At 39.8% G+C, this 18,670-nt stretch overlaps 1 protein-coding gene across 1 annotated transcript in view; it reads right to left on the bottom strand.

The window, feature by feature from the left end:
• LOC149441382 (cytohesin-1) overlaps positions 1–18,670 on the bottom strand; it is a 76,808-nt gene that overhangs the window by 26,895 nt on the left and 31,243 nt on the right. The window contains exons 2-5 of the mRNA XM_089657416.1: positions 10,424–10,506; positions 8,251–8,315; positions 3,843–3,909; positions 3,642–3,760 (exon numbers count right to left, since the gene is read on the bottom strand). Of these exons, the coding sequence (XP_089513542.1) occupies positions 3,642–3,760; positions 3,843–3,909; positions 8,251–8,315; positions 10,424–10,506 (334 nt within the window). The remainder of the gene's footprint in view (positions 1–3,641; positions 3,761–3,842; positions 3,910–8,250; positions 8,316–10,423; positions 10,507–18,670) is intronic.

Genomic DNA, 18,670 nt, shown 5'->3' with positions numbered 1-18,670 from the left:
TGCCAAATAGAAGAGGATTGGACACTGGCAAATAAAACAAAAACTGTAGGCCATTGCAGAGTATAATCCCGCCCATAACAAGCATGCCTCGGTTTTGTTGCAAAGCAATATTAAGAGCATAATCCTAACCACAGAAAGGTGAGACCCATGTCCCTTAATAGGCCCTCCAAAAAAGGATAATATAATGTGGTTAAAAATCCTGTGTTTCTCAATGAGAAATAAAATAGGAAGTCATTACCCTTTAAGACCACCAAAAGAAGTCCAACTGAGGGGTGAGCAGCACAGCAAAATTGCTAGCAAACCCAAAATAAAAAAACAGTTGCAGCTCAAAGAGTCACCGGAAGGACCTCAAGCCCAAAGTTGAAAGCAGATCAGGCAGCAAGTCACCCCTAGTAGAGAACACATCAACAGAGGACAAGATGACAGTCTTACAAATCTGAAAAACAGTTGCCTAATGCCAAAACAAGGAGCTCACAGATCTAGTAGAGTGAGCTATAGAGGAAAGGGAGGAACCCAATCCTTGAGACCAGAAACATGAATGATTGTCTCTCAAAGCCACATAGAAACAGTGGCCCTAGAAAGGGATTATCAGTATGGCAAAAGGTAATCAGTTTTCTAAAAGCAGCAGTGGCTGAGAGATTTTCACAATCTGGATCACATTGAAATGATGGAGGAAAATGTAATTTTGCTAAACCGGAGTCAGACAAATGAAAGCAAAAAACAAAGTTCTGGGCTTCAACACCACCTTGTCCTTATACGAAGGCAAAAAAGGTTGTTTGCAAGATAGGATCACAGTTACATACACTAACCTTGCAGAGGTGACAGTAACAGACACTAACCTTGCAAAGGTGATAGCTACAAAGGAAACAAACTTTGATGGCAGGAGTAGAGGTAGATATGTCTTTAACAATTCACTTCACAGAGAGAACCAGATTCATATCCCACAGAGTCACAGGGGAATGGACATAGAGAAAAACATAAGACCCCTGCAGAAACTCATTATCAAACAGCAAGAAGTCAGTAGTCTTTGAAACAGAATGCAAAGCTCCGGAAAGACCTTTGAAGGTGCTAAGAGCCAAATGCTGGTCCTGACCCAACTGCAGGAATGAGGATCAATCCCATGAAGAAACTGCTGGAGAGAAAGCTCCTGGATTCACACAACCTGTAAGCCTTTAATGTCCAATGATGGACCATGTAGGAAGTGGACATCCTAGTCTAGAGCATCATATAAATCACAGATTTAAGAGATGCCTTTGTCCCTCAGAACATGGGCTTCAACAGCCATGTTGTTTAAACAAGGGCCTGAGCATCAGGATGGCAAATCAGCCTTGGGGCAATAGATCTGGATGGTCTAGTAGGACGCATGATGCATCTGCTAGTTTTTATTACCAAGTTGGTATAACACATGCATCTGTGCCAATCTGGAGCAAAGAGGATCATCACAGCAAGACATTTGGTTCCTCCTTGATGGTTAATTTGCACCACTGCTATGGCTTTCTGCGGTGTTAAAAAGGCACTCAGAACTCATTCCCTCCCTATCCCACCCACCTGACAGGCTGGCATCCATAGTTAGAATCTTCTAAGAGATGGAAAGAAAGGACTTTTCAAAACCAGAGCCAGAATCCTGAGCTACCAAGCAAGAGATATACTTGGATTATGGTGTCAAGCGACCTGAACTGTCCAGAGACAGGATATTTTTTTCTCCCATGAAGACAAAATCTTGTGTTGCAGAAACTGAGCGAAGGAGTCCGTTCTAAAGCTCTCATGCAAAAGCTGTCAGATGATTTTTGGACTGAGAAGTTTGTACCCAAGAGCTAGACATCTGAAACTTCTGTTGGGAAATACTCTGGCCTAAGATGTGTTCAGCACCAGACCCAGATATTCCAAGCGATGAGTCATTTCCAGTTAAGATTTTTGAAACAGTTTAGGATCCTCCTGAATCTCTGTAATGTCTGGACAGTCAGAGATCTGTTGTCTAAAACAGCCCCCACTGCATGACCACAGTAAAAACTTCAGTCAAGCGAGCAGAGGACAGAGGACTGTACAGACTTATAGTAAATATGACTGGAGAAGTTGGTACTATCAGTAGGCAATTTGAAAGCAATCCCTGACTACCCTATTCAAGACTGGATTTAGACATGTAGCTGCCACAAAGTGGAACTCAAGTATTCACGAAAAAAGGTTTTAGTTACTCACGAAACTTGGATAGCTGGTAGCAAGTTAGGGTCTGTAACCGGATGTTGATCAGTCCCTCAGCATTAGCCCATTTCATGGGGAATAAATTACCAGTGAAACTGGGGGAAGTCCTGGAGCTCGGCCCGAGCAGACTACCTACTGACTGGATCTGAAAAGACAGGCAAGTGCAGAGGCAATGCCAGCAGCTCTGGACCATGAAAGTGCTGCAGGTTACTTAACCAAAACTAGATTTGTAAAGCACCCCACGTAAAACTCATTGCCATAAGGTCACGTTCAGGATAGCCACGTAATATACTGTTCTGCTGGTTCTAAGTGCTGCACAATTCAAAAGCCAGGTTGAGGACAAACACAAGATTGCTGCTGACTGGAGGGGAAACCTCCAGCAGAGATGTAGGGAAGAGTCTTGAGTGAAGGAAAAAAAATTGAAGAGAAAAAAAAACAAAACTCTTGGGGAGAAACTCTTTGCTTGCTCTGATCATAGGGATAGAACTTCTAACTCTTCCCCTACTTTTTTTTATTAAAGTACACTTGCCATATGAAAAATTTGAGGATTCAATCTTTATAAATTCACCATTAGACTCCTTCTGAAAATGCTAGCTTGCTGGCTGTGTCTGACTTCAATACTTTTTAGGAACAGACCCATCACAAACATGCAGTAGTAAATGATGTATCAGAATTTCTCCTCTACACATGACCTGCGTCAGTGATATCAATTAACAAAATGACAGCCAGTATTCTGAAAATGAAAGGCCGCAATGAAAGCACACATTATACCATTTAATGGCCCTCAAACTGAGGCCTGTTCCTCAATTTTATGATAATAATGTTTAAAGTGTTACTAAACCTACAACAGTAAAATTAGTCTGTATATGCAGTAAGGCATGATTGTTATACTCACTATGGAACCTAAGGGGTTAATCCTCTGCATTATGTAAACAATCTGTTTGATCCTTTCTTCTCTGCCCCTCCCCTTGTTCAAATGTCCAAGTCTTATTTCCTGATAAGACAGACTGAACCGTAGCCACATGCACATACTCAGTTGAGTGTATTGCTAGAGAAGTTTTTTTTTTCTTTGGAGAGTGCATATGATCAGCACAGGGCCAATCAGCACTGTCCAGACAGAGGGTCAGGGGTTTTGTATCCTCCTAGAGCAGAAAGAAAACTCCTCCTACAGACTTTAACCAGTGCTCTGCTGAAGTCACAGGACTGCTCTAACTACTGAAGAGAAAATGTATTTAGCAGTTAATATTTACTAAAATAATTGCATTTCCATGTTGTGTGTACTGTGGGAGACCAGATAGAGTGAATGCAGGGTCCTGGGTTTAGTAACACTTTAATGTATTGTAATATTATATTCATAATAATTTGTACATTTTCTATATATAACACTAATTGGGAAACAGAATAAAATAAAATCTCTGAGTGCCTTTAGTCATTCATTTTACCTTTCTCCTAGGTAGTCTCCTATCGCGGTCTTATTCAGTCCTTCACCTTTGTACAAGAACTGGGCAATGCTCTCACAGGTATTTGTCAACAGCTCATTGTCGATCAAGAACTGGATGCCCTGCAGAAAGTTGAAACAACGTTGGCTCCCTGGTTCAATTAATTAATCTAGAAAAGGTTGCAGGAAATGATATTATATATACCTTTTTAGGGTCCATGTTGAATTTCTTTCTTCCCATTGCAACTTGTTTATTCTTTTGCAAGTTTTTCCTGTTGAACAATAAATTATAATTGGGACAGACGTTAGTGAAGACAAAATGGCTAAAATAAAGACAAATAATTAAATAAATAATTACAATGCATCCTGCAGTAGCACTAATGTGGATATCAGATTATCACTAATTTCCATATTTATGTTCTGTTGACATGAAAGTCAGCACTTCACTTAATACCCAGAGCCATTCTCTAATGCATCTCTGACACACACAAATAACACACACACAGACACACAATCTGGTCAGAAACCATGAAAAGTAGAACTCTAACCTCTCAAAAAAATTGATGCTTAAAGTGTATCTAAAAAGGCAATTTTTTTTTTTTTCCATTTGGTGGTTGGTGTGTTTTTCTTTTTTTAGGTGGTGGTGATGGAAGACATGGGGGGAGGGGGGAGGACTTTTTATTTTTATTTTGGATAGAGTAAGGGAGGGTTATAACCCCTGTGCCATATACTATAAAAATGAAATAACACAGAAAATTAAAAAAAAATAGTTTTTATTATAAAATCTGTAATACAATTTTGCAAATAAAAAAAACCTTTCTTCATACATTTAGGCCAAAATGCATTCTACTACATTTTTTGGTAAAAAAATAACCCAAAACAGTGCATATTATTTAGTCTGTGTGAAAGTTATAGAGTCTACACACTATGGTATATATATCTGAAAATTAATCAATATGCTCTTATGGGGTATGAGTTGATCAACTCACTGGTATGGTGTATGGCAGTGATCAGGATGCTGGTATGGGATATGGAAGTGTTCAGGATGCTGTTATGGAGTATGGCAGTGATCAGGAAGTTGATATGGCATATGGCGGTGATCAGGGTACTGGTACGGCGTATGGTGGTGATCTAGATGCTGGTATGGAGTATGGCAGTGTTATTGTGAGCACTGGTGACAATTGACAGGGGCTGGCTGCACTATTTATTTATGCTACACTTGCAGGCAGTGTTCAGGAACACTGGGGCAGGCTGGCAGTAGTCTGTGAGCGTACATGCACTGTGACAGGCTGCTGTACACTCACAGGTTGCAGCATCAGTTCTCTCTGCTCTCACAGTGAGAGCAGAGAGAATTGATGTTTATTTTCATAAATAAGGATACTATACTCATGCACTGCCACAAATGAATAAGCTGCTGCAAGCACCTAAATGTGTTCCTGCATCAATAAAATTCCCCAGGAATAGTGCTGCTCTGCCCCCTAGTGACCCAATAAACAAATAGTAAATAAACACCCTCCTGAGCATCAAACTCAATGCGTAAATAAATAGATCAGTGAAACAAATAAAGTGAATAATTAGTAAGAAAACTAGCTGAGCCACTAAATCCAAATGCAATGTAAAACGTATACCAAAAATAAAAAACACAAGCAAGTAGCAATAAACACCTGGCCGAGCTATAAAACACCCAGCTGAGTTGAAGACTATAGTGTAAAAACCAACAAGAACAATGATAAATATGTTAACGTATATCAGATATAAAACACAATCACAGTAGCAGTAAACACTTGGCCCATCTATAATAAACAGCCAGCTGAGCTGAAGCAAAAAGCGTGAAAAGCCAAAAAAACAGTAACAAAAACGCCCGACTGAGCAATCAGTCCCCCAATGGAATAAATCAGCGATAAATCAAGGGAATGCTCAACTGGGCTAGATTCACAAAAAGTGCATAGTGAAAAAGATAAGCAACTACACTAAATAATATACAAAAAAAAAACAGATGAATAGTGAATGATAGATAGCACTTAAAGTGCAAAATGCAGTCTAAATGTGATAAAGCAGTCTCATTCCAACATTTAAAGCAGAGGTCTCCAAACTTTGGCCCTCATGGAACTTGCAGTTCCTCAACACCTGGAGGGCCATAGTTTGGAGACCTCTGCTTTAAATGTTAGAATGCACCAGTGACTTCAACATGCGTGCAAATCAATCGTGTTCCTCCACCTTCAGGCATGCATGCTCACATTAACAGCTGACCCATAGAAAATATAGGTCAACATGCACTCAATATGAATCTCCCTGGATCCTCTGCTTCTACAGGTCTCTCCAGACACAACTGACTGGGGTATATTTCAGCAAAGCCTTGATGCAAAGCTTAAGTACTGAACTGGCTGTGCTCCCTATGGCTTTCAAGGAACTATTTTGGCTGCCTGAATGCAACCTACTCCAATTGAAGGGCACCAATGACTTTTATATTGCCCAGAACTTACACTCACAGGTTGCAGCATCGGTTTTCTCTGCTCTCACAGCGAGAGCAGAGAGAACTGATGTTCTCTCTGCTATGTTTGTATGTTACATAGTTACATAGTTAGTCTGGCTGAAAAAAGACGAAAGTCCGTCTTGTTCAACCCTTCATTCCCTAATACAGACACCTGGCCATAATTTATTTTTCTTCCAAAACAGTGCAACTAAAACCTGAAAGCTGACAAATATTTCATGTAAACAGTTTTGTGCATAATGTCTTCATTTGATAAAGGCAGTCAAGAAAAATAAATAAATAAATTTATATATATATATATATATATATATATATATATATATATATATACACATACACATACACACACACACACACACACACACACATATACACATATATATATATATATACACACACACATATACATTTTGTAGTTAGGTAAATATGAAAAAATTGCGTTAGTATTATGAATTTCTCTATTCAGCCAGCAGATGGCGCTTTAGCTTCCCTTTCACATGTGATGCAAGAAACCTGTTTGCTCAATGACTCATCATAGTAGTGACCCTATCAGCTGAGCTACAGGAGGTTCTTATCAGACAAAAGGGAGTCTCAAAGCAATTTTTCTGCCATGCATTAAAATGTTTATTAGTACAACAAAGGAGATTATATATATATATATATATATATATATATATATAAAAGAAAATATTGAACAGTGTTACCTGTATTTAAAAGTGTGAGATCTAATCAATGGTGGAGAACAGATATACTTAAAGATAGCAGCATTATTTTTATTTAAGGTGACAAAAATAAAGCAATTAAATCAGTTTTGTTTTGATATATTTCTAGATCAATCTAACATCTTGTTCTTCCGTGTTATAATTCATATCATCTTCACAGTGTTCAGATACACATTTATCAATATTCCTGATACAAAGGTGAAACAAAATGGCTGCACCATTATTGCCAGACTAGGATTGTTTTCTACTCCCCTGCCCTTAGCAGTGCAAGGTCTGGTTAAGCTTCAGATATTTTAACCACTTGCCTACACTTTCACCTACTTCCTGCCCAGGTCAATTTTCAGCTTTCACCACTGTCGCACTTTGAATGACAATTACGCGGTCATGCAACGCTGTACCCAAACAACATTTTTATCTTTTTTAATTCTTTTGGTGGTATTTAATCACCACTGGGTTTTTAGTATTTTTTGATAAACAAGTAAAAACATTTTGATTAAGAAAAAAAAAAAAAGAAGTTCTTGGTTTCTGTTCTAAAATTTGGCAAAAAATACTTGACTATGTACCTGTTGTGAATGAGACTTTAAAGCAAATATGTGCTTCAATGACCCTGCCCCCATCAGTCCTAATCCTCCCTCGCTATTCCATTCAGCCACCCAGAGCAAGGAAAGGAAGTCCTGTGTAGCTCAGAGTCACTCTATTGACTTTGGACCATCTCCCTGCCCCAATGTCACATCAGGTTCATATAAGAGGAAAGCAAATGAATCACATGCTCGTTTATACCAATAATTACCAGGTATTTTGTTCACAGAAGGAAGAGCGAAGAAAAAGGTGAGTAGGCACTAATGGGAGGTGGGTCATCAAAGAAAACCTGTTGCTTTGTCCTGCATGGGCAAACCAATGGATTGCTTTAAAGCTAAACTTCTGGGAAATTTAAAAACTACCCATGCAGTGTGGGTCCCTCTGCATTGTAAGGGTTAAATGCTGATTTTTGTCTAGAGACACATCAAAATGCTGCCAGGGAAAGACAGTGCTTTTCACCTGTAATGCAGAACTGCTGACCTCATGTACATGACAACAACAGAGAGTGACCAATGGACAGAGCATGAAAGACAAGCAGCTTTATGGGACTGGTTACAAGGAAAGGAGGCTGAGGGAATCAGGGATAAGGACAGTAAAATGTTTCTTTTCAATGGTAGCCTAGTGAAAAATCAGCATTTAACCCTTGCAGTGTAGGAGGAGTTTCACTGGGTAATTCTTTTTTCTTTAATTTCCCCAGAGCTCAGCTTTAAGTTCTTCGGCTTCTTGGAAACATATATACCAGTGCAAAGTCAGAATGTGTCAGTAGGCAATTTAGGTATATTCCAAAGCAACTACACTGTACAAGCAAAACACTTTCTTACTTCTCCTCCAGCGATCCCAAGTTTTCAATTTCATTTGTGACTTCTGCTATTTCTTCTTTAAGTCGCTGAAATGAAAAAAAAATTTTAATATTGTAATGTGTTGTAAGCACTCATTCAAATGTTAAGCAAACTGTACATCCATGTGAAGGGCCATGTTTACCCACATACTATGCTTAGGTGTTAAGTGCATCGGCATAAAGGCTGTCCCCTTCATGTCTATTGGGACAGAGCCACTGCATGGACACAGCCACTGGTCCCAATTTGCCAGCCATGCAGGTTTGGGTGTGTATACCTAAATGAGGACAGTTTGTGCAGGTGGACGTCTTTAAGGAGCTTCCATTTAAAAGTCATCAGTTCACAGGATGTTGTTACAGAAGACCTGGTATTTGTGTAAATGTTCCGTAGTTTAATTGTAAACTATAGTCTTCCTCTAATGCTCTTGTTAAAGCTCATCCTCCTCCGTCCCCCTCTTCTGCCTGTATTAGAAAGTTTTGTTTTTCTTTTCAGAGAGAGGGTACCTATTTATGACAGGTACCCACTCCCACACTGCTTGCCAAGGAAGATGATCCCCCCCATTTCACAACTTCCTGGGGCACGTCACATGTCCTAGAAGGCTGCGGGACCATTGAGAAAGCGCCGTGCCATCTCATGAGTGCACCAAAACACCAAGAAGTCACAGCTGGCTTTCTACAAGCAAGATGAGAACACTGGGGACCCGAAGACCGGCCAAGAACCAGCCCAGGTAATGAGAGTGCTGGATCCCTGGGCTGGTATGTGTCTGTTTAATAAAAAGTGAGCAGCTACAGTATTTGTAGCTGCTGACTTAATTTTTTTTATAACCAGAGCTCGTATTTAAACAGCAAATGCTTTTTCCTTGCACACATCTGACACAGGTTAAATTGGTGCTTTTCGATGCATGCCCACTAACTGTTTCAAGAATTACCTGCTGATCCTGCAATTAAATTTTGATGTTCTTGCAGACTTCAGTTAGCATCAAACGGTCAGCCCTTGTGCTGAATTTGAGGAGCCGGCCAGTCCTTTACAAATCAGTGATCATTTAAAACTTACAACAGTTGTAGGATATTTCCCCTAAAGCAGAACAACTGATTTCAAATAAATTAGGTAATCTTTTTAAATTCCTTGCTAGACTCACAGGCACCAATGACCTTCTTCCTGAGTCTTATAGCTCTAAAGATCCTAAGATGATGACACTATATACACTATAATAGCAAACAGAAAACCAGAACCCAGATACCTGACATTTAAAAAGAAAGGTTCCACCAAGTGATGTATTTTGGTTTTGTGCAGCCCTAGGCAACACAAAAATTGTCTGCCCCCACGGACACCAACCAACACCACCCCCTCCTTCCACCTCCTGCGGAGAGAGCCTGACATTGACCAACAACACTCCTGCACCCACCCGGAAGAGCCTTCAACTACCCCCCACTCATCTTCACAGCTCCAGACATCCCCTGGAACAAGAGTCAAGCTCTACATACACCATCAAGCAGTCCAAAGACTCTCTTGGATCCCACCTGGTTCCCATGGTGAGCGTGTCTTCTTTCATACCTTCTTCTGGAGGAAGATGCTGCCCCCCTGAAAAATGCCGCCCTAAGCAAGTGCCTTGTTTGCCTTGAGGTACATACACCCCTGGTTCCACCCGCATACTTCTTAGAAAGATTCTAGGAATTGACACCTAATCTGGAATCCCTGACTCTAATGTAGGGGGTGTACATATTTTTTTCCATTTGACAGATCTGCATTTCATTCATTTAGATTATGAGAATGAATACACCATGGGGGTTGATTTACTAAAATTGGAAAGTGCAAGATCTGGTGCAGCTGTTCATGGTAGCCAATCAGCTTCTAACTTCAGCTTGACAGAGCCGCACCAGATTTTGCACTCTTCAGTTTTAGTAAATAACCCCATATGTATTTTATGTTTGTTCATGTATATCACCTTTATCTGTAAGCACTGTTTGAATGAAGATCTAAGGTTTGTTAAAATATGTTGAAAAGGTCAACAATTTCCAACAATTTCTAACAAGGAAACTGATTACAGGTACATCTCCATCTAAGTTCACTGGTGGTAATATGTTAGAGACCAAAAGTACAGCTCCATTTTATTGATGATGTGTTGTTAGTGTTTGGTAATACCACAGAGGACATTCACCTGTATATCTTCCAGCAATTTTTGCTTGCGACGCTGGATGTTCTCAAGTTCCTCTCGTTCTTGCGAGGTCAGGTCACCGGACACTAGCAGGAGATAATATAAATATATTAAAATAAATAATACATGTAACTTTTTCAGTATGATGCAGAACATGCCCAACAATAGAAAAAATGAGTACCAAAAGCACCATGTTTTTCAGTTACAGCAAGAAAGGTATCTTTTATTCTAACTTATTCAAAGGCATTTTAATTATCTGATTTGTGCATTGTTGTACATGAAGCATGGTTTAAATATTAGGGCTACTTAAAAAGTGCAGAATCTAAACTAAATGTCCACAAATGAACAATAGAAATGTACCTACAATATAGTGCAATTTTCCACTGCAGAGAAGTAGTGAAAAGCTGTGCACTGTTACGAATTCATAAATGAAGACCAGATGCCTCACTCTGCATTGCCATGTGTCTTGCAGTCCTCAAGCTCCATGTCCTTTTCAGACTTACAACATGTCATGCTCACTCTTGATGTTAACATAGCTTTATATTTTCTTTGTCTCAGTTTGTAAACTTCAGTTTTCAGTTTCCCCTCCCATTTTAGTTTGCTCTTCACGTTCTCTTGTAGCACCCTCCTACACCCTAGAGGCAGACAGCACTCCCCAGTGGACAGGTTCAGATCTTTGGCAATAGTGAGGTGATGTGTACAGACGGGGGTTAGTCTGTCTTTAGAGCAAATATGGAGTTTATTAATTGTACTAAAATACCTAGGAGAGAGGGTTAGGGTACAGGACACCTATAGAAAGAGGGACAAAGAGTACTTCCAGCCTTTACAGATTAAGAACCTTGAGCTGACCTGGCATTTTATGAATTAAGCCCCTGGCTGCAAAGTGCCTGCTGGTTCAGCTATGGTTTCCTCGGGAAGAGGTCACCATACTTCAGTCAAGGACAAGGCCTCTATGGTACCCCAATAAAGCTGGTCATAGATGGATCAACATTCATCCAGTTCAGCAGCAACCAGCTGAAATTCAATCCATGTGAGGCTGTACCTCTTTGCCAAAAGTCAATCATTAGATCAACTTCTGTCAAATGGGAATGTTGGAGAACATTTGTCAATCAGGGGCTGTAGCCAATTGGCTGTAGTCACTGATCAGTATACTCTGACCATGGAGAGTCTCACTGTAAGAATACCAGCAATTGTGTGGATGGAGGTATATGCTATATGACCAGCTTTACACTGAAATTCCTACATGGTCATTAATCTCCTTAATCTGGCTAAACACTGCTATAATTTTGGCAGTAAGTTTTGGTTGATTCCTGCTGGTTTGTCTGAAATTTGAGCAGTGTATGGAGTGCTGGCTGTCTAAACACAATAGCTCAGCTGAAGAAAATAAATCTTTATCTGTATGGCAAGCTTTACTCAGCATCAGGTCTGAGACAAAAGTCTCTTAATAAGCACATGGTTAACCCTTATAGGCAGCAGGCCTAAGAGTTTCAGACACATAACTTACATCCCTCCCCCCAGGCAGAAAGACCGGGGAAAGACTGAGTTCTCCTAGATCACTGCCAATTATTTATACACTGTGGTAGCATGCACCAACAACATTAGTGGTTGGCTACAGATACATAAAGATTAGTAAGTCAGGTTATTGTAGCCACCCACACTATTGCCTAGAACAGTCCTTAACAGAAGGTAAACAATACCACTGGGCTTAAGGGGAACCTGAGGAAATCTAAAACTAGCAAACAGGCTTAGGGTAACTACACCCAAGCATAACTAAATCTTAGATTGTAAACTCCAAGGAGCAGGGCCCTCCTAACCCTCTTGTATTGAACTGTATTGTTGCTGTATTGTCTCCCGTTATATTGTAAAGCACTGAGCAAACCGTTGGTACTATTTAAATCCTGTATTATAATAATAATAATAATACATTTTAAAAACTCACTCCTGCTTAGGGCAGGGTGGCTACACTGTTTTCTTTATGTCTGCCTTCAGCAACTCCAATATCGTGCTCTTATCTTCACAAATAGCAGCAGTCACTAGATGTGAGCACTCCACCATCCACATGTGGCTTCCATCCTCCCCGCTTTTAAGCTTTTGCTAGCCTTCATTAGGGAGCGAATTATGCTCTGAGCCCTGATGTCTAGCTCTAAGACATGCTGGGGTTTATTTACTAAAGCTGGAGAGTCCAAAATCAGACTCCCTTCTGCATAGAAACCAATCAGCTTCCAGGTTTCATTGCCAAAGCTTCATTGAACAAGCTGAGGTTAGAAGCTGATTGGTTTCTATGCAGAAGGGAGTCTGATTTTGGACTCTCCAGCTTTAGTAAATAAACCCCGCTGTGTCCTGTCTAGTCCTGCCTTCTAGCCTAGTCCTGCTTAAACGGGCCAAGGACTAGTAACAAGAATGTGTATTTGTGTTTCAATGGGGGGGGGGGGGCTTTAAGTTTGTAGCTGGCTGCAGGAAATCCTAAAACAAAGCTTTGATTTGCATAAAGCCTATCTATAGCCTGCAAGCTTTTTTAGCTGCTACCTAGGTCCAGCCAACAGGAAAAGGGCCCTATGAGGTGCCGACTTTGTGGCTTGTCATTAGGGGTATTTTTTGTGCTGAATCGAGTTCAGGTTTAAAACCTGAAGGAAGTTCTCCTTTCCCCACTCTAAATGTTGAAGAAATGTGCCTGAGGTTTACCTTGAATAACAGCATAATTTATGAATACTTGAACTTGCTGGGTTACCATGCATTCCACCCAGAAGCAACTAGTTTCTGTTCATAACATGCCCCGGTACTTAGAGCTCTCCTACATCCCAGTATGCACACTTTCTCAGGTTTCCATTTTATTTCCTTTCTTTCTTTCTTGTGCTTATATAGCGCTGTCAATTTACACAATGCTTTACATATATATTGTACATTCACATCAGTCCCTAACCCTCATGGGGTGTACAATCTGAGGTCCCCAACTCACATTCATACATACACATACTAGGGACAATTTACACAGGATCCAATTAACCTACCACCATGTCTTTGGAGTGTGGGCGGAAACCGGAGTACCCGGAGGAAACCCACACAAGCACAGGGAGAACATGCAAACTCCATGCAGGATGCGCCATGGTCGGGAATCGAACCCATGAACCAAGTACTGCCAGGCAGAAGTGCTAACCACTAAGCCACTGTGCCGCCCATTATTTTAAAATAATGACACTGAAATGTTTGAGTATGTAATTACAAGTAACAGTAATCATTTGTCCAAATACAACCCTTACACAGACACATCTGTTGTCTTTGTATTGTTAATGGGTTAAAAAAAAAAAAAAAAAGTATTTGTGTTACCAGTAACAACCTATCAATTAAAAAATAAGACATTCCATCTACAATAAATAACCATATATCAATCTGTATCCAATATATATATATATATATATATATATATATATATATATATTTATTTATTTATTAACCAAAAATCTGAAGAATATACTTAAAAACATTTTTTAAAATATATTCTTCAGATTTTTTTTAACATATAAAAAAAAAAAAAAGTAATTTTAACATATATTTTTACATATATTTGTAAATGCATTCCAAAAATGTAGATTTATATTTTTAAAGACATACAGTATATTTGAAATGTATTTTTAAAAATATTTTTCATATATTTTGTAATAAAAACGCATTTCAACGTGCATTTCAAATATATGGCAATATATTTGGGAAGAATATTTTTAAATAAATTTTCTTTCATATGGGTTGGCCTGGGCAAACCCTCTATGGGAGGCAAAACTCATTGTCCAGAATTACCCTGAGTTTGTTGCCTCCTTTAAAAGAGTATCTGGTATTCTCGCTCACTCCACCTCTGCTGCCAAAAGGCTCTTGTCCATTAAACAAAGTACGAGAACTGTTGCTGACTAGCCTAATGAATTCCGTATTCTGGCAGCAGAAGTTGTGTGGAACAATGAGGCTCTTATGGCTGCTTTTTCACCCATATCCTCTCTGATAACATTAAAGATGCGATTGTAGCTCAAGATATAGCTAAGAATCTTGAGGAGTTGATCTCTTTTGCCATTCTTATTGATCTCTGAGAGAGACCTTCCTTTAAGGAGCACTTGGGGAATGTTTGGCTCCAAGCTTTGCATTCCTACCCATGCCTCCCTCATCTCCCATGCCTCCTGGGCCCAAGTCCTCCAGTGAAGTAGGGCCCATGCAGCTGGGCTTCACACGTCTCTCTGCTGAAGAGAGGGCCTTTAGGAGAAGGCAGAAATTGTGCCTTTACTGTGGCCAAGCAGGTCACTTATTGTCTTGTCCAATTTGTCCATGAAACACCCACACATAAGGCCCTGCAGGGGACGGACCTTAGGCGGATCTTTGCGTCCCCAGCTATACTCAAAGGTAACCTTCTAGTTCAGTTTATCCTTTCCTGGTCTAAGTTTTCCATTGACACCCAGGCACTAATCGATTCTGGAGCTGCAGGCTTGTTCATAGATAGTGCCTTCATGTTGAAGCAATTGATACCGCTGCAGCCTCATGCCTCCCCACTTGCCATTGAGGCTATTGATGGGAGACCTCTACAGCCTGCTCATGTGACCCATGAAGCCGCTACATTGACCATGGCTGTAGGGGCTTTTCACCATGAGATAATCCAATTCCAAGTAATTTCCTCACCTCATTCTCCAGTTGTCATTGGTTAATCTTGGTTACAGAAGAACCTTCATTTTATTGGCAAAGAGCATAGGTTCTGTCAGGGTCACTACAATGCGCTTGTTTTCAGACTTTTCAGAAAGAAAGTGAGTAGGGTCTTGTGCACATCTTCAGTCTCCTCTTTGTCAGTGGAGTACCGGGAATTCTCTGATGTTTTTGACTAAGATTAGGCCGATATTTTGCCGTCACATCACCCTTATGCCTGCACAATTGATTTTCAACCTGGTGCCATTCCTCCTCGTGGCCAAGTTTACCCTATCTCTGTCTGAGGATAAGGCTATGGAGAAGTATGTTGCAGATTAACTATCTTGGTGGTTCATCCACAAATCCTCTTCTCCTGCCTGTGCTCGTTTTTTTTTTCTTTTTTTAAAAAAAAGACCCTGTATCTATTATAGGGGTCCTAATCTCATTACTATTAAAAATGATTATCCAATCCCATTGATAACGGAAACACCAAGGTGCCACCACCTTAATCAAATGCACACCAGACCAAAAGCTGTAGTAAGTACAGCAGACACAAATCCTCCCCCAGGTGTATGCCCTTCCACTACTGGTTTGTACAGTAACCCGTTCTCTTTGCTTACTTTGGCGAGTAACCAGGACCTATTAGCTAAAACATCTAAAAAGAATTCACTGCACAAGGAGAAGAGCAGAAAAGGCCAGCTGAATTGATGGGACATTCCTAAAGACATTGCTTGATTCAGCTTAATGGGGTAACTCCAGAGGGAAGTTTTTTTTTTTATATTTTGGGTATGGAATTATCACCACTATAATTGTTTCAATTTTGTTTAAGCATCGCCACCAATTTTGCTAAAAATGCCAAGTAAAATGATTTTAGTATTCTTTTATGTATTAAACTTTAAAATAAGGCATTCAACGTCAGATTTGATATGCATGTGAAGCCAAGAGTACAGCTACTTTAGAAAATAAAGGACAGAATCTAAAGTGTTAAGAGCAAATCTACCCTACTCTTTCTGGAGGGATATTCCCAAACTTTTTTGGGTGTTGCGCATCCCTTGATTTTGTTTGTGCGATTGCAGAGTGTTTGTTGCGTCGCAAAAACGCCCTGCGTTTTAGGTGGCATTAAAACTAATGGCACCTGAACACAGGAATGCGTATTTTCACAGTGCATTTTCAAATTGCAGCGATTCCGCCTGAAATTTGAAAAACCTAAGTGTGATTGGAGCCTTAAACTAACATCAATATTTAAAATGCATTAAAGTGAGCATTTAGAGGGGTTGGTGTCTCTGGCAAGTTTTTTAACAACTGTCAATATACATATTTGGGAGTTTTCCCTCCATTCCTTTTTCAGTGACAATATTGTTAATGAGACAGGAAGTCAGGGAAAATCTCTCCAACAGGAACGCAATTACATTATTTTTTGACACAAGTGAGAAGGGGGGGGGTGTATCTAGAAAGTCCCAGTTTTTATTGCTGTCCTTTACCTTGTTGGATATTATCAGTAAGATCTCTCCTAGCCACAGACCACAATTAAACCCTGCTCTGTGTAATATTTTTAAAGTAACGTTCACAGGAGATTACAATAGCAGTTTCTTCTATAGAGTCTTTTGATTACGGAAATCTTTTTTAATTTAACCTTTATATTTTTACATACAGTAAAAATTGTGGATAATAATTAGACTGGCATATTCCAAAAAAGGACAAAACATTAAAGTGGCATTGAAAATTTCACACTGGTAATAACAAAGAAGAAAATACTAAGCTAAAGTTTTACCTACAGCTGCAAACACAGGAATGGCAACTATCTGAATTTAAAGTGTATTATAAAGTTCATGGGTATAAGCACAGTAATAGTGCTTCAGGATCACATGCAAAGCCATTTCTCATACATAAAAAGTCTTTATTTTCTTTAAGGCAAATGAACACAGAGCATCCAGCAGCAAACGTAGATAGCTTAACTTCAGCAACACAAAAACAAAAGTCCCCCTTATCTTAAACCCAGGACCCTGCATTCACTATGTCTGGTCTCCTACAGTACACAGAACATGGAAGTGCAATTATTTTAGTAAATATAAACTGCTAAATACCTTTTATCATCAGCAGTTAGAGCAATCTTGTGACTTCTCTCAGTGTCCAACAGAGCACATGGTAAAGCTTGTAGGAGGAGTTTTCATTCTGCTCTAGGAGGATACAGAACCCCGAACCTCTGTCTTAACAGTACTGATTGGCCCTGTGCTGATCAACAAGCACTCTCCTTTAAGTGCTTCTTCCTGGAGGTAAGCTTAACCCTTTCAGGTCCAGAATCTCTTTAATCATGGGTGGAGCTGAATCTCTCTCTGAACCTCCAAAATTCTGGATCCCAAACAGCAAATTAATAAAGCGGCAAGAACTGTAAGTCAGTCCTCCCCTTTATGATTGAACTGTTCCGCAACCTCTCCCTGCACTGGTAAGAACCCCTAAGTACACCAAAACTATCCCCCTTAAAAAAGGACCACAACCCAAATATAGGTTTAACATAGCACCTCATCAGGATGTTTCCTCCTGGTCTTGCACAGAATCTATACCAAACATGTTTTTTTTTAGTTTTTGATAGAATGGGAAAAGATTAGAATCTATGTCAGATTTTACAGCTATCTGGGGCATCAATAGAGAAATTTCCTCAGACTTTCTCTTCCAGGGACAACCTTTTACCAGACAGGAAGTGAGAGAACATCTGCAATAAAGAATCAGACAACAATGAAAACCTGATAGAGGTTGGGACACAAGGAAACAAAAAATGTTATAGTCTCCAACTATCCTGCCTCTATTTTCTGAGCAAGCAGTACACAAGGCCAGTGATACAGAAGGGAACTGTCTCACTCAATGCCAAATACAATTTTTTTTTATTTATTGTCCATTGAGGCACACAGGAATGTAGTAACTCTCAGACATTTAGGATGTCCAAAAGCAGCCCAGCTGAGAGGTAAACAACAGCCACTGAGGGATCCAAAGATGTGGAAACCATACTACCATAGTATTTGAAGGGATACCATAGTATCTGAATGAAGGACAAACCAAAAAATGGAACTGCCAAGACCAAAGGAAGAATCAACCTGGTGCTCCACACCAGTACAGGGTGATACTATGGATGGACTCTCCAGCAGGGAGTAGTACAGAAGTGTATGACGTCACTTCTGGGTTACCACTATATCAGTTACACTGCAATACATGCAGTGGCGCCCAGCAGACATAAAGGGTTGCATTAAAGAAAACCTGTCACCTAAACTTATGTGATGAAAAAAAAAAAGTTAAATAAAGTTACACCCCAGCACATAACATCTCCTCCCCAAAAAAATTTCAGGCCCCCCACCCTCACATATATGATTTTAAATACATACTTTGGGGTCACCTACGTGTGAAAATGTTGATTGCAATACATATTACATATTGCCACACACGCCAGAGTGAGAGCAATAATTATAGCACAAGACCTCCTCCGTAACACTAAACTGATGACTTGTAGGGGCTTTTAAAGCTTTACCTATAGAAAATAAAAGGATACTGAAGTGTGTCGCCATTTCATATACACACACAAATTTAAGGTTTGACATGTTGGGTATC

The sequence above is a fragment of the Staurois parvus genome, unplaced genomic scaffold (assembly GCF_062004578.1).
Source record: "Staurois parvus isolate SC_StPar_1 unplaced genomic scaffold, SC_StPar_1.0 ptg000996l, whole genome shotgun sequence".
NCBI lineage: Eukaryota > Metazoa > Chordata > Amphibia > Anura > Ranidae > Staurois > Staurois parvus.
The sequence above is the reverse complement of the archived record's forward strand: the minus strand, read 5'-3'. Positions and strand labels throughout refer to the sequence as shown.